The sequence below is a fragment of the Myxine glutinosa genome, unplaced genomic scaffold (genome assembly GCF_964187855.1).
Source record: "Myxine glutinosa unplaced genomic scaffold, kmMyxGlut1.1 SCAFFOLD_511, whole genome shotgun sequence".
NCBI classification, from domain to species: domain Eukaryota; kingdom Metazoa; phylum Chordata; class Myxini; order Myxiniformes; family Myxinidae; genus Myxine; species Myxine glutinosa.
Window position 1 is genome coordinate 85,058 of NW_027616608.1, and position 16,992 is coordinate 102,049.

The window sequence follows — 16,992 nt, forward strand, 5'->3', positions numbered from 1 at the left end:
CCTGCACCAAAACAAGTGCGAAAAGTGGTTTTTCAACACTAACACAAGTGCGAAAAGTGGTTTTTCAACACTAACACAAGTGCGAAAAGTGGTTTTTCAACACTAACACAAGTGCGAAAAGTGGTTTTTCCACACTAATACAAGTGCAAAAGTGGTTTCCTGCACCAACACAAGTGCGAAAAGTGGTTTTTCAACACTAACACAAGTGCGAAAAGTGGTTTTTCAACACTATCACAAGTGCAAAAAGTGTTTTTTCCACACTAATAGAAGTGCAAAAGTGGTTTCCTGCACCAACATAAGTGCGAAAAGTGGTTTTTCAACACTAACACAAGTGCGAAAAGTGGTTTTTCAACACTAACACAAGTGCGAAAAGTGGTTTTTCCACACTAATACAAGTGCAAAAGTGGTTTCCTGCACCAACACAAGTGCGAAAAGTGGTTTTTCAACATTAACACAAGTGCGAAAAGTGGTTTTTCAACACTATCACAAGTGCAAAAAGTGTTTTTTCCACACTAATACAAGTGCAAAAGTGGTTTCCTGCACCAACACAAGTGCGAAAAGTGGTTTTTCAACACTAACACAAGTGCGAAAAGTGGTTTTTCAACACTAACACAAGTGCGAAAAGTGGTTTTTCAACACTATCACAAGTGCAAAAAGTGTTTTTTCCACACTAATACAAGTGCAAAAGTGGTTCCCTGCACCAACACAAGTGCGAAAAGTGGTTTTTCAACACTATCACAGGTGCGAAAAGTGGTTTTTCAAAACTAACACAAGTGCGAAAAGTGGTTTTTCAACACTAACACAAGTGCGAAAAGTGGTTTTTCCACACTAATACAAGTGCAAAAGTGGTTTCCTGCACCAACACAAGTGCGAAAAGTGGTTTTTCAACACTAACACAAGTGCGAAAAGTGGTTTTTCAACACCATCACAAGTGCAAAAAGTGTTTTTTCCACACTAACACAAGTGCGAAAAGTGGTTTTTCCACACTAATACAAGTGCAAAAGTGGTTTCCTGCACCAACACAAGTGCGAAAAGTGGTTTTTCAACACTATCACAAGTGCAAAAAGTGTTTTTCCCACACTAATACAAGTGCAAAAGTGGTTTCCTGCACCAACACAAGTGCGAAAAGTGGTTTTTCAACACTAACACAAGTGCGAAAAGTGGTTTTTCAACACTAACACAAGTGCGAAAAGTGGTTTTTCCACACTAATACAAGTGCAAAAGTGGTTTCCTGCACCAACACAAGTGCGAAAAGTGGTTTTTCAACACTAACACAAGTGCGAAAAGTGTTTTTTCAACACTATCACAAGTGCAAAAAGTGTTTTTTTCACACTAATACAAGTGCAAAAGTGGTTTTTCAACACTAACACAAGTGCGAAAAGTGGTTTTTCAACACTATCACAAGTGCAAAAAGTGTTTTTTTCACACTAATACAAGTGCAAGAGTGGTTTCCTGCACCAACACAAGTGCGAAAAGTGGATTTTCAACACTAACACAAGTGCGAGAAGTGGTTTTTCAACACTAACACAAGTGCGAGAAGTGGTTTTTCAACACTATCACAAGTGCAAAAAGTGTTTTTTCCACACTAATACAAGTGCAAAAGTGGTTTCCTGCACCAACACAAGTGCAAAAGTGGTTTCCTGCACCAACACAACACAGTGCCTGCACCAACACAGTGCGAAAAGTGGTTTTTCAACACTAACATAAGTGCGAAAAGTGGTTTTTCAACACTAACACAAGTGCAAAAAGTGGTTTTTCCACACTAATACAAGTGCAAAAGTGGTTTCCTGCACCAACACAAGTGCGAAAAGTGGTTTTTCAACACTAACACAAGTGCGAAAAGTGTTTTTTCAACACTATCACAAGTGCAAAAAGTGGTTTTTCCACACTAACACAAGTGCAAAAAGTGTATTTTCCACACTAATACAAGTGCAAAAGTGGTTTCCTGCACCAACACAAGTGCGAAAAGTGGATTTTCAACACTAACACAAGTGCGAAAAGTGGTTTTTCAACACTATCACAAGTGCAAAAAGTGTTTTTTCCACACTAATACAAGTGCAAAAGTGGTTTCCTGCATCAACATAAGTGCGAAAAGTGGTTTCCTTCACTAACACATGTGTGAAAAGTGGGTTTTCAACACTATCACAAGTGCAAAAGGTGGTTTTTCCACACTAATACAAGTGCAAAAGTGATTTCCTGCACCAACACACGTGCGAAAAGTGGTTTTTCAACACTAACACAAGTGCGAAAAGTGGTTTTTCAACACTAACACAAGTGCGAAAAGTGGTTTTTCAACATTATCACAAGTGCAAAAGTGGTTTCCTGCACCAACACACGTGCGGAAAGTGGTTTCCTTCACTAACACATGTGCGAAAAGTGGGTTTTCAACACTATCACAAGTGCAAAAAGTGGTTTTTCCACACTAATACAAGTGCAAAAGTGGTTTCCTGCACCAACACAAGTGCGAAAAGTGGTTTTTCAACACTAACACAAGTGCGAAAAGTGGTTTTTCAACACTATCACAAGTGCAAAAAGTGTTTTTCCACACTAATACAAGTGCAAAAGTGGTTTCCTGCACCAAAACAAGTGCGAAAAGTGGTTTTTCAACACTAACACAAGTGCGAAAAGTGGTTTTTCAACACTAACACAAGTGCGAAAAGTGGTTTTTCAACACTAACACAAGTGCGAAAAGTGGTTTTTCCACACTAATACAAGTGCAAAAGTGGTTTCCTGCACCAACACAAGTGCGAAAAGTGGTTTTTCAACACTAACACAAGTGCGAAAAGTGGTTTTTCAACACTATCACAAGTGCAAAAAGTGTTTTTTCCACACTAATAGAAGTGCAAAAGTGGTTTCCTGCACCAACATAAGTGCGAAAAGTGGTTTTTCAACACTAACACAAGTGCGAAAAGTGGTTTTTCAACACTAACACAAGTGCGAAAAGTGGTTTTTCCACACTAATACAAGTGCAAAAGTGGTTTCCTGCACCAACACAAGTGCGAAAAGTGGTTTTTCAACATTAACACAAGTGCGAAAAGTGGTTTTTCAACACTATCACAAGTGCAAAAAGTGTTTTTTCCACACTAATACAAGTGCAAAAGTGGTTTCCTGCACCAACACAAGTGCGAAAAGTGGTTTTTCAACACTAACACAAGTGCGAAAAGTGGTTTTTCAACACTAACACAAGTGCGAAAAGTGGTTTTTCAACACTATCACAAGTGCAAAAAGTGTTTTTTCCACACTAATACAAGTGCAAAAGTGGTTCCCTGCACCAACACAAGTGCGAAAAGTGGTTTTTCAACACTATCACAGGTGCGAAAAGTGGTTTTTCAAAACTAACACAAGTGCGAAAAGTGGTTTTTCAACACTAACACAAGTGCGAAAAGTGGTTTTTCCACACTAATACAAGTGCAAAAGTGGTTTCCTGCACCAACACAAGTGCGAAAAGTGGTTTTTCAACACTAACACAAGTGCGAAAAGTGGTTTTTCAACACCATCACAAGTGCAAAAAGTGTTTTTTCCACACTAACACAAGTGCGAAAAGTGGTTTTTCCACACTAATACAAGTGCAAAAGTGGTTTCCTGCACCAACACAAGTGCGAAAAGTGGTTTTTCAACACTATCACAAGTGCAAAAAGTGTTTTTCCCACACTAATACAAGTGCAAAAGTGGTTTCCTGCACCAACACAAGTGCGAAAAGTGGTTTTTCAACACTAACACAAGTGCGAAAAGTGGTTTTTCAACACTAACACAAGTGCGAAAAGTGGTTTTTCCACACTAATACAAGTGCAAAAGTGGTTTCCTGCACCAACACAAGTGCGAAAAGTGGTTTTTCAACACTAACACAAGTGCGAAAAGTGTTTTTTCAACACTATCACAAGTGCAAAAAGTGTTTTTTTCACACTAATACAAGTGCAAAAGTGGTTTTTCAACACTAACACAAGTGCGAAAAGTGGTTTTTCAACACTATCACAAGTGCAAAAAGTGTTTTTTTCACACTAATACAAGTGCAAGAGTGGTTTCCTGCACCAACACAAGTGCGAAAAGTGGATTTTCAACACTAACACAAGTGCGAGAAGTGGTTTTTCAACACTAACACAAGTGCGAGAAGTGGTTTTTCAACACTATCACAAGTGCAAAAAGTGTTTTTTCCACACTAATACAAGTGCAAAAGTGGTTTCCTGCACCAACACAACACAGTGCCTGCACCAACACAGTGCGAAAAGTGGTTTTTCAACACTAACATAAGTGCGAAAAGTGGTTTTTCAACACTAACACAAGTGCAAAAAGTGGTTTTTCCACACTAATACAAGTGCAAAAGTTGTTTCCTGCACCAACACAAGTGCGAAAAGTGGTTTTTCAACACTAACACAAGTGCGAAAAGTGTTTTTTCAACACTATCACAAGTGCAAAAAGTGTTTTTTTCACACTAATACAAGTGCAAAAGTGGTTTTTCAACACTAACACAAGTGCAAAAAGTGGTTTTTCAACACTAATACAAGTGCAAAAGTGGTTTTTCAACACTAACACAAGTGCAAAAAGTGTTTTTTTCACACTAATACAAGTGCAAAAGTGGTTTTTCAACACTAACACAAGTGCAAAAAGTGTTTTTTTCACACTAATACAAGTGCAAAAGTGGTTTCCTGCACCAACACAAGTGCGAAAAGTGGCTTTTTCAACACTAACACAAGTGCGAGAAGTGGTTTTTCAACACTATCACAAGTGCAAAAAGTGTTTTTTCCACACTAATATAAGTGCAAAAGTGGTTTCCTGCATCAACACAAGTGCGAAAAGTGGTTTCCTTCACTAACACATGTGCGAAAAGTGGGGTTTCAACACTATCACAAGTGCAAAAAGTGGTTTTTCCACACTAATATAAGTGCAAAAGTGGTTTCCTGCACCAACACAAGTGCGAAAAGTGGTTTTTCAACACTAACACAAGTGCGAAAAGTGGTTTTTCAACACTATCACAAGAGCAAAAAGTGGTTTTTCAACACTAACACAAGTGCGAAAAGTGGTTTTTCAACACTAACACAAGTGCGAAAAGTGGTTTTTCCACACTAATACAAGTGCAAAAGTGGTTTCCTGCACCAACACAAGTGCGAAAAGTGGTTTTTCAACACCAACACAAGTGCGAAAAGTGGATTTTCAACACTAACACAAGTGCGAAAAGTGGTTTTTCAACACTATCACAAGTGCAAAAAGTGTTTTTTCCACACTAATACAAGTGCAAAAGTGGTTTCCTGCATCAACATAAGTGCGAAAAGTGGTTTCCTTCACTAACACATGTGTGAAAAGTGGGTTTTCAACACTATCACAAGTGCAAAAAGTGGTTTTTCCACACTAATACAAGTGCAAAAGTGATTTCCTGCACCAACACACGTGCGAAAAGTGGTTTTTCAACACTAACACAAGTGCGAAAAGTGGTTTTTCAACACTAACACAAGTGCGAAAAGTGGTTTTTCAACATTATCACAAGTGCAAAAGTGGTTTCCTGCACCAACACACGTGCGGAAAGTGGTTTCCTTCACTAACACATGTGCGAAAAGTGGGTTTTCAACACTATCACAAGTGCAAAAAGTGGTTTTTCCACACTAATACAAGTGCAAAAGTGGTTTCCTGCACCAACACAAGTGCGAAAAGTGGTTTTTCAACACTAACACAAGTGCGAAAAGTGGTTTTTCAACACTATCACAAGTGCAAAAAGTGTTTTTCCACACTAATACAAGTGCAAAAGTGGTTTCCTGCACCAAAACAAGTGCGAAAAGTGGTTTTTCAACACTAACACAAGTGCGAAAAGTGGTTTTTCAACACTAACACAAGTGCGAAAAGTGGTTTTTCAACACTAACACAAGTGCGAAAAGTGGTTTTTCCACACTAATACAAGTGCAAAAGTGGTTTCCTGCACCAACACAAGTGCGAAAAGTGGTTTTTAAACACTAACACAAGTGCGAAAAGTGGTTTTTCAACACTATCACAAGTGCAAAAAGTGTTTTTTCCACACTAATAGAAGTGCAAAAGTGGTTTCCTGCACCAACATAAGTGCGAAAAGTGGTTTTTCAACACTAACACAAGTGCGAAAAGTGGTTTTTCAACACTAACACAAGTGCGAAAAGTGGTTTTTCCACACTAATACAAGTGCAAAAGTGGTTTCCTGCACCAACACAAGTGCGAAAAGTGGTTTTTCAACATTAACACAAGTGCGAAAAGTGGTTTTTCAACACTATCACAAGTGCAAAAAGTGTTTTTTCCACACTAATACAAGTGCAAAAGTGGTTTCCTGCACCAACACAAGTGCGAAAAGTGGTTTTTCAACACTAACACAAGTGCGAAAAGTGGTTTTTCAACACTAACACAAGTGCGAAAAGTGGTTTTTCAACACTATCACAAGTGCAAAAAGTGTTTTTTCCACACTAATACAAGTGCAAAAGTGGTTCCCTGCACCAACACAAGTGCGAAAAGTGGTTTTTCAACACTATCACAGGTGCGAAAAGTGGTTTTTCAAAACTAACACAAGTGCGAAAAGTGGTTTTTCAACACTAACACAAGTGCGAAAAGTGGTTTTTCCACACTAATACAAGTGCAAAAGTGGTTTCCTGCACCAACACAAGTGCGAAAAGTGGTTTTTCAACACTAACACAAGTGCGAAAAGTGGTTTTTCAACACCATCACAAGTGCAAAAAGTGTTTTTTCCACACTAACACAAGTGCGAAAAGTGGTTTTTCCACACTAATACAAGTGCAAAAGTGGTTTCCTGCACCAACACAAGTGCGAAAAGTGGTTTTTCAACACTATCACAAGTGCAAAAAGTGTTTTTCCCACACTAATACAAGTGCAAAAGTGGTTTCCTGCACCAACACAAGTGCGAAAAGTGGTTTTTCAACACTAACACAAGTGCGAAAAGTGGTTTTTCAACACTAACACAAGTGCGAAAAGTGGTTTTTCCACACTAATACAAGTGCAAAAGTGGTTTCCTGCACCAACACAAGTGCGAAAAGTGGATTTTCAACACTAACACAAGTGCGAGAAGTGGTTTTTCAACACTAACACAAGTGCGAGAAGTGGTTTTTCAACACTATCACAAGTGCAAAAAGTGTTTTTTCCACACTAATACAAGTGCAAAAGTGGTTTCCTGCACCAACACAACACAGTGCCTGCACCAACACAGTGCGAAAAGTGGTTTTTCAACACTAACATAAGTGCGAAAAGTGGTTTTTCAACACTAACACAAGTGCAAAAAGTGGTTTTTCCACACTAATACAAGTGCAAAAGTGGTTTCCTGCACCAACACAAGTGCGAAAAGTGGTTTTTCAACACTAACACAAGTGCGAAAAGTGTTTTTTCAACACTATCACAAGTGCAAAAAGTGTTTTTTTCACACTAATACAAGTGCAAAAGTGGTTTTTCAACACTAACACAAGTGCAAAAAGTGGTTTTTCAACACTAATACAAGTGCAAAAGTGGTTTTTCAACACTAACACAAGTGCAAAAAGTGTTTTTTTCACACTAATACAAGTGCAAAAGTGGTTTTTCAACACTAACACAAGTGCAAAAAGTGTTTTTTTCACACTAATACAAGTGCAAAAGTGGTTTCCTGCACCAACACAAGTGCGAAAAGTGGCTTTTTCAACACTAACACAAGTGCGAGAAGTGGTTTTTCAACACTATCACAAGTGCAAAAAGTGTTTTTTCCACACTAATATAAGTGCAAAAGTGGTTTCCTGCATCAACACAAGTGCGAAAAGTGGTTTCCTTCACTAACACATGTGCGAAAAGTGGGGTTTCAACACTATCACAAGTGCAAAAAGTGGTTTTTCCACACTAATATAAGTGCAAAAGTGGTTTCCTGCACCAACACAAGTGCGAAAAGTGGTTTTTCAACACTAACACAAGTGCGAAAAGTGGTTTTTCAACACTATCACAAGAGCAAAAAGTGGTTTTTCAACACTAACACAAGTGCGAAAAGTGGTTTTTCAACACTAACACAAGTGCGAAAAGTGGTTTTTCCACACTAATACAAGTGCAAAAGTGGTTTCCTTGGGGCCATAGCTAGTCATTTTCTACACATTTTGTCCAATCTAGAAACACTGATTAGAAGTATATCTCCGGGAGGTGCAGGGGGACCTAGTCTTCCTACTAGACTAAGTAGTCTAGTAGGAAGACTAGGTCCCCCTGCACCCCCCGGAGATATACTTCTAATCAGTGTTTCTAGATTGGAAAGAATGTGTAGAAAATGACTAGCTATGGCCCCAAGCTGAAAAAATGTCCCACATACCATTTTTATGCAAATTACTGCTGCCATTATCAAAAAAACGATTTTTGACATATCTCAGCCAATATTGCAGATAATTGAAAAATGAAGGTGTCTAGACCCATGTTTTGAAGGGCATAGATCATGATAGAACTATTCATAACATGATTACATGTGTCTATGGTATACTAGTATGCTAATTAGTGCTTTATTTACAAAATAATCACAGTTTTACGAAATAATAGACTCATATTAAGGTCCGTCTACACAGACGTTAACACAAAGTTTTATTTTTCTAAATATTACAACTGTCAAAATAGTCCTAGCACTCAATGTGACCACTCTTCTCTTGCTTGTTTTAGATAAACATCATTAGCATTAGTGATTCTACACTGAGTCAGTCATCATCATTTTCATCGAAATCGTCAGAGTCAAACTCTTCTTCTCCTTCCTCTTCCTCCTCCTCTTCGTGCTCTCCTGTGTTCAGAAGATCCACCAGTGAGGTTGGTAGGATGGGACCACTGGACCACATTGGTTTCAACAGTCCTTCATCAGTCCTTATCCATCCTTGCTCCTCATAAGGTTTTGGCTTTTCGATGATAGGTTGATCGGCTCTTTTGTACAATGCTACGCGGTGGTTCACACGCTGGATGTGCGGCTTCAGGGCAGACTGGCATGGAGGAAGGCGAGCCAGATCAACCTTGGACTTGGATGTGAGGGTCTTGATGAGGAGTAGAGTTGAGGGGTCTTTGAGGGCTTCATCGAGGTGCTCTCGGTTGCAAGACTGGGTCATTCTGAGAAGCACAGCAGGGTCAGAGATCATGATGTTCTCCTCCTCAGTGAATCTCTCCATCAACAGCCTCTCCATTGCCTCACACACTGTTTTGAGGCAAAAGAGGGACTTTGCGTAGGCCTTTCCACTGAGAACACCTTTGAGAGATCCACTTGTTACTAGTTGTGCCTCAAAGAGAATCTCTGCATATCCAGAACCACGCATCTTGTGTCCAGTGAGCATCCCGATGTAGTTCATGGATGTGTGGAAGGGTCCAATCGTTACTACATGACTAGCAAATTCATTTGGCCAGCGCCAGATGATGGGAAGGGCTTTCATGCAGACACCCAGATCAAATGTATTCAGGACCCATCTCTGACCCACCTCAGCAGTTGCTGCCTCGGAACGCTTCAGTAGCTCACGAACAACTGCGTTGTCTGTGATCGGTTGGTGGATAGGCGTGCAGTAGTCGACTGTTGATTTGCTGGGTGGGGGAGAACCAGTTGCAGAGGTGAAACCCCCTAGCCCAGGCACAGGCTGCAGGCCACAGCTTCCGATGTATCTGATGAAGAGCCAGATGTAGTACTCTTGCATCGTAGTGGCATAGACTGTGTCATTCTCTGCTGGCGGTGTGAATGATGAGCCTTCAGGGAACTTCGGGCCAACGCGAGTAAAGTGCAAGGGTGGGAGAGTTTTTGGTGTGTCGACCTTCAGGCTACGCTGTTGTGACCTATTGATGGTAGGTAGCATTCGGTCCTTGCTGCTCTCGAACCCGGGCTTGACCTCCTGCACCATGATTCCTCCAGCACTGTTTACAATGTTGCTGCCGTGCACACTGGTAGTGGTTTTATTCAAGTTGTCCCACTCACAGTGGAATACAAGGTTGCCCTCTCCTGTCACAATTTGTGGTGTACGATAAGTTGAGACTTCATCCAGGACCTTGGCGAGAGCAGTTTCCAACTCCAAGGCGAAATCGTAGCTCTCAGAGTGTCCAAGCCTGTGTAGTATTGTGGTGAGCTGTTTGCTTCGGAACAGGTGCCTTACAGTCACACAGAGGAGAATGTGCTTTGGTAACTTCCATTTTCCATCTGACACTGCACGGCACAGATCTTGTCCAATGGAGAAGACCAGACGCTTCACCTTTTCTGTCTCGATGCCCTCCTTGCCAGTCATTAGCACGCTGAGAAAGCGGACAAGGTCTGGAGGTAGGATGTCTTCAGGATTGAGCTCCATGTCTTCAGCTGTTGGTGGCCATGGTTGGTCTTTACACTCTCTGAAAGCCTGTAGAATACCCTGGCGAAGTTGGAGGGCAACATTTTGGTTCTTGTTTGTGCTTCCGAGTGTGAATGCTCGTGCGAGAGCATTGGAAACTGTTATGTTTGAGCTGTGCACAAGCCAGAAAGAAATGACATCACATTTGTCATGATCAACCTTCGTGAAGTGGATATGCTCCTTGATTGGGTCATTCTGTAGGCGTTTCAGTAGTTTCTCTGACCGATAATTTGAGTTCTCATATCCATTCAGTTTCAGTTCCTCGACATAGAGCAAGCGCAAGGAAGAAAGCTGTAGAACTTTATTCTGCTGGATGACCTGGGTTTGAATGTGTTCCAGTACTGAGTTGAATGCCTTTTCATGGGCGGCTGACATGCAAGCCTGCTCCTTTGGTGCTTCGGCTCTGTGAATCGCACGCTCATAGTTGTAGAATGCTGTGCGGAAAGCTTTAAAACATGACGGATGGTGTTTGGCCTCACATGCAAAGAGGTCTTTGTTTTTCACCTTTCGATGGAGTCGATAGAGACCCATTTTCTCAGCCCGTGTTTCGATTTGCTCCCATGCATTTTCTTTGTTTTTAAAGGATGGGAAGGTTGTAGGCCTCTCAGTATTGCGATGAGCATCTTTGGTCTCAACTTTCTCACAAAATATACACTCTGGCGGGAAGATGGGTTCAGCAGAACCTCCTGGTTTACGAGGAGAGTGATGCCATGATGAGGTTGATGGCCCTGGTTCTGTATCATCTCCCAGACGATGAAAGTGGCGGACAAAGTGCTTATAACACTTGCTGTGATATCCTACTCTTTCTAGGTCATCAGGAAGAGTTGCCGGGATCTGATCACATACTGATTGCATACGACATGGGGAGTCATGCGGTTGGTTGAGACGTCTATCCCGGATCTTTTGAAGCAGTTGCAGTTTTTCTGAAGCAGATCCTTTAATTTTACGGAGGGGCGTGAAATCCCCATGATCAGACATGGATGGTACATGAAGGATGCATGTAGGAGGAGAGCTTTGGGCTGCAGGTTCTACACTCCGTTTTCTTTTGGGCATGCTTGCTGTCGATGTCTACCATCACTGTTAAATGACAAATAAGAAATCACGAATGATGTTAAAAGTGCCTGTGAAAGGAGGCTCTGAGTTTTCAGTGAGGTAACAGAGGTTCTGAGTCATGTTCTACACTAGGGTACTTTTTAGCTGACTAAACCATGTTTAGTGGCATCAAAAGTGCTAATAGCTAAAACATCTAAATTCTTCCACACTAACGTTAGCTATCTAGGCCAATGAAACATTGTGCTAAGTTACTGTAGCTAGCTCAGCTGTCGTGCCTCTTTCTGGTTCAATTCATATACAGAAGTCAACAGATATGTCTCATGTTTGGCATTAACAAAAGTTTAAGTTACACCGACATTAGGAACATACTGTACATAGATGAGGCTAGCTTTAACGTTAGCTAACATGGTGCTAGCTGGCTCAGCTGTTATTCTGCCTGTTTATGATTTCATGCAGAAACTGAAGTCAAGAGTGTGAGTAACATTATAGTTAGCATCTTACCTGGCTAGATTGGAGGATGAATACCAAGAACAACACACAGATGGAATGGAAGACTGAACTTTCAACTGAGGTATTCAATAACATCAACGTTACCAATTGATACGAGCGCGCGACATTACCAATTGATACGAGCGCGCGAGCGCGCATGTTACATGGATGGAAATGTAAAATGGCAGCTATAGCAGCACTAATTTGGATCTCTAGTCTGTCATTTCTGCACTGTGATTGGATAACATAAAAAAATATGTTTGGGAGTTAACAGCAGGAGTTGGTAGATTTTACGTGGGCTGGGTGAGAAACCTTTAAATAAGCAAGTGAAAATCTCTCGCAATACAAAGTCAATGGTGGGAAGAAAAGTTGAGTGGTACCAATGTTACTGCCAATGTCCCGCCCCTATGCAAGACTCAGGAGAATCTTGTTGACATTTAACCTTGAAAATACCTGGGTTTAGACCCCTTATGTACCATGTTAAGTTATCTGCAGTATTAACGTATCCTTATCATTTGTAAAACTGATTATTTTGTAATTACAGCATTAATATGCATACTAGTATACCATAGACACATGTAATCATGTTATGAATAGTTCTATCATGATCTATGCCCTTCAAAGCATGGGTCTAGACACCTTCATTTTTCAATTATCTGCAATATTGGCTGAGATATGTCAAAAATCGTTTTTTTGATAATGGCAGCAGTAATTTGCATAAAAATGGTATGTGGGACATTTTTTCAGCTTGGGGCCATAGCTAGTCATTTTCTACACATTTTGTCCAATCTAGAAACACTGATTAGAAGTATATCTCCGGGAGGTGCAGGGGGACCTAGTCTTCCTACTAGACTAAGTAGTCTAGTAGGAAGACTAGGTCCCCCTGCACCCCCCGGAGATATACTTCTAATCAGTGTTTCTAGATTGGAAAGAATGTGTAGAAAATGACTAGCTATGGCCCCAAGCTGAAAAAATGTCCGACATACCATTTTTATGCAAATTACTGCTGCCATTATCAAAAAAACGATTTTTGACATATCTCAGCCAATATTGCAGATAATTGAAAAATGAAGGTGTCTAGACCCATGTTTTGAAGGGCATAGATCATGATAGAACTATTCATAACATGATTACATGTGTCTATGGTATACTAGTATGCTAATTAGTGCTTTATTTACAAAATAATCACAGTTTTACGAAATAATAGACTCATATTAAGGTCCGTCTACACAGACGTTAACACAAAGTTTTATTTTTCTAAATATTACAACTGTCAAAATAGTCCTAGCACTCAATGTGACCACTCTTCTCTTGCTTGTTTTAGATAAACATCATTAGCATTAGTGATTCTACACTGAGTCAGTCATCATCATTTTCATCGAAATCGTCAGAGTCAAACTCTTCTTCTCCTTCCTCTTCCTCCTCCTCTTCGTGCTCTCCTGTGTTCAGAAGATCCACCAGTGAGGTTGGTAGGATGGGACCACTGGACCACATTGGTTTCAACAGTCCTTCATCAGTCCTTATCCATCCTTGCTCCTCATAAGGTTTTGGCTTTTCGATGATAGGTTGATCGGCTCTTTTGTACAATGCTACGCGGTGGTTCACACGCTGGATGTGCGGCTTCAGGGCAGACTGGCATGGAGGAAGGCGAGCCAGATCAACCTTGGACTTGGATGTGAGGGTCTTGATGAGGAGTAGAGTTGAGGGGTCTTTGAGGGCTTCATCGAGGTGCTCTCGGTTGCAAGACTGGGTCATTCTGAGAAGCACAGCAGGGTCAGAGATCATGATGTTCTCCTCCTCAGTGAATCTCTCCATCAACAGCCTCTCCATTGCCTCACACACTGTTTTGAGGCAAAAGAGGGACTTTGCGTAGGCCTTTCCACTGAGAACACCTTTGAGAGATCCACTTGTTACTAGTTGTGCCTCAAAGAGAATCTCTGCATATCCAGAACCACGCATCTTGTGTCCAGTGAGCATCCCGATGTAGTTCATGGATGTGTGGAAGGGTCCAATCGTTACTACATGACTAGCAAATTCATTTGGCCAGCGCCAGATGATGGGAAGGGCTTTCATGCAGACACCCAGATCAAATGTATTCAGGACCCATCTCTGACCCACCTCAGCAGTTGCTGCCTCGGAACGCTTCAGTAGCTCACGAACAACTGCGTTGTCTGTGATCGGTTGGTGGATAGGCGTGCAGTAGTCGACTGTTGATTTGCTGGGTGGGGGAGAACCAGTTGCAGAGGTGAAACCCCCTAGCCCAGGCACAGGCTGCAGGCCACAGCTTCCGATGTATCTGATGAAGAGCCAGATGTAGTACTCTTGCATCGTAGTGGCATAGACTGTGTCATTCTCTGCTGGCGGTGTGAATGATGAGCCTTCAGGGAACTTCGGGCCAACGCGAGTAAAGTGCAAGGGTGGGAGAGTTTTTGGTGTGTCGACCTTCAGGCTACGCTGTTGTGACCTATTGATGGTAGGTAGCATTCGGTCCTTGCTGCTCTCGAACCCGGGCTTGACCTCCTGCACCATGATTCCTCCAGCACTGTTTACAATGTTGCTGCCGTGCACACTGGTAGTGGTTTTATTCAAGTTGTCCCACTCACAGTGGAATACAAGGTTGCCCTCTCCTGTCACAATTTGTGGTGTACGATAAGTTGAGACTTCATCCAGGACCTTGGCGAGAGCAGTTTCCAACTCCAAGGCGAAATCGTAGCTCTCAGAGTGTCCAAGCCTGTGTAGTATTGTGGTGAGCTGTTTGCTTCGGAACAGGTGCCTTACAGTCACACAGAGGAGAATGTGCTTTGGTAACTTCCATTTTCCATCTGACACTGCACGGCACAGATCTTGTCCAATGGAGAAGACCAGACGCTTCACCTTTTCTGTCTCGATGCCCTCCTTGCCAGTCATTAGCACGCTGAGAAAGCGGACAAGGTCTGGAGGTAGGATGTCTTCAGGATTGAGCTCCATGTCTTCAGCTGTTGGTGGCCATGGTTGGTCTTTACACTCTCTGAAAGCCTGTAGAATACCCTGGCGAAGTTGGAGGGCAACATTTTGGTTCTTGTTTGTGCTTCCGAGTGTGAATGCTCGTGCGAGAGCATTGGAAACTGTTATGTTTGAGCTGTGCACAAGCCAGAAAGAAATGACATCACATTTGTCATGATCAACCTTCGTGAAGTGGATATGCTCCTTGATTGGGTCATTCTGTAGGCGTTTCAGTAGTTTCTCTGACCGATAATTTGAGTTCTCATATCCATTCAGTTTCAGTTCCTCGACATAGAGCAAGCGCAAGGAAGAAAGCTGTAGAACTTTATTCTGCTGGATGACCTGGGTTTGAATGTGTTCCAGTACTGAGTTGAATGCCTTTTCATGGGCGGCTGACATGCAAGCCTGCTCCTTTGGTGCTTCGGCTCTGTGAATCGCACGCTCATAGTTGTAGAATGCTGTGCGGAAAGCTTTAAAACATGACGGATGGTGTTTGGCCTCACATGCAAAGAGGTCTTTGTTTTTCACCTTTCGATGGAGTCGATAGAGACCCATTTTCTCAGCCCGTGTTTCGATTTGCTCCCATGCATTTTCTTTGTTTTTAAAGGATGGGAAGGTTGTAGGCCTCTCAGTATTGCGATGAGCATCTTTGGTCTCAACTTTCTCACAAAATATACACTCTGGCGGGAAGATGGGTTCAGCAGAACCTCCTGGTTTACGAGGAGAGTGATGCCATGATGAGGTTGATGGCCCTGGTTCTGTATCATCTCCCAGACGATGAAAGTGGCGGACAAAGTGCTTATAACACTTGCTGTGATATCCTACTCTTTCTAGGTCATCAGGAAGAGTTGCCGGGATCTGATCACATACTGATTGCATACGACATGGGGAGTCATGCGGTTGGTTGAGACGTCTATCCCGGATCTTTTGAAGCAGTTGCAGTTTTTCTGAAGCAGATCCTTTAATTTTACGGAGGGGCGTGAAATCCCCATGATCAGACATGGATGGTACATGAAGGATGCATGTAGGAGGAGAGCTTTGGGCTGCAGGTTCTACACTCCGTTTTCTTTTGGGCATGCTTGCTGTCGATGTCTACCATCACTGTTAAATGACAAATAAGAAATCACGAATGATGTTAAAAGTGCCTGTGAAAGGAGGCTCTGAGTTTTCAGTGAGGTAACAGAGGTTCTGAGTCATGTTCTACACTAGGGTACTTTTTAGCTGACTAAACCATGTTTAGTGGCATCAAAAGTGCTAATAGCTAAAACATCTAAATTCTTCCACACTAACGTTAGCTATCTAGGCCAATGAAACATTGTGCTAAGTTACTGTAGCTAGCTCAGCTGTCGTGCCTCTTTCTGGTTCAATTCATATACAGAAGTCAACAGATATGTCTCATGTTTGGCATTAACAAAAGTTTAAGTTACACCGACATTAGGAACATACTGTACATAGATGAGGCTAGCTTTAACGTTAGCTAACATGGTGCTAGCTGGCTCAGCTGTTATTCTGCCTGTTTATGATTTCATGCAGAAACTGAAGTCAAGAGTGTGAGTAACATTATAGTTAGCATCTTACCTGGCTAGATTGGAGGATGAATACCAAGAACAACACACAGATGGAATGGAAGACTGAACTTTCAACTGAGGTATTCAATAACATCAACGTTACCAATTGATACGAGCGCGCGACATTACCAATTGATACGAGCGCGCGAGCGCGCATGTTACATGGATGGAAATGTAAAATGGCAGCTATAGCAGCACTAATTTGGATCTCTAGTCTGTCATTTCTGCACTGTGATTGGATAACATAAAAAAATATGTTTGGGAGTTAACAGCAGGAGTTGGTAGATTTTACGTGGGCTGGGTGAGAAACCTTTAAATAAGCAAGTGAAAATCTCTCGCAATACAAAGTCAATGGTGGGAAGAAAAGTTGAGTGGTACCAATGTTACTGCCAATGTCCCGCCCCTATGCAAGACTCAGGAGAATCTTGTTGACATTTAACCTTGAAAATACCTGGGTTTAGACCCCTTATGTACCATGTTAAGTTATCTGCAGTATTAACGTATCCTTATCATTTGTAAAACTGATTATTTTGTAATTACAGCATTAATATGCATACTAGTATACCATAGACACATGTAATCATGTTATGAATAGTTCTATCATG

General features: G+C 41.6%; 1 protein-coding gene across 1 annotated transcript; it reads right to left on the reverse strand.

The window, feature by feature from the left end:
* Positions 1 to 10,762: 10,762 nt before the first annotated feature.
* Positions 10,763 to 15,766, reverse strand: LOC144889000 (uncharacterized; the record flags this gene model as incomplete). Its single annotated transcript, XM_078768803.1, has 2 exons — positions 10,763 to 11,372; positions 13,956 to 15,766. Coding segments are annotated over 2 exons (1,814 nt in total), but the record flags the coding sequence as incomplete, so codon positions are not given.
* Between the last annotated feature and the right edge of the window lie 1,226 nt (positions 15,767 to 16,992).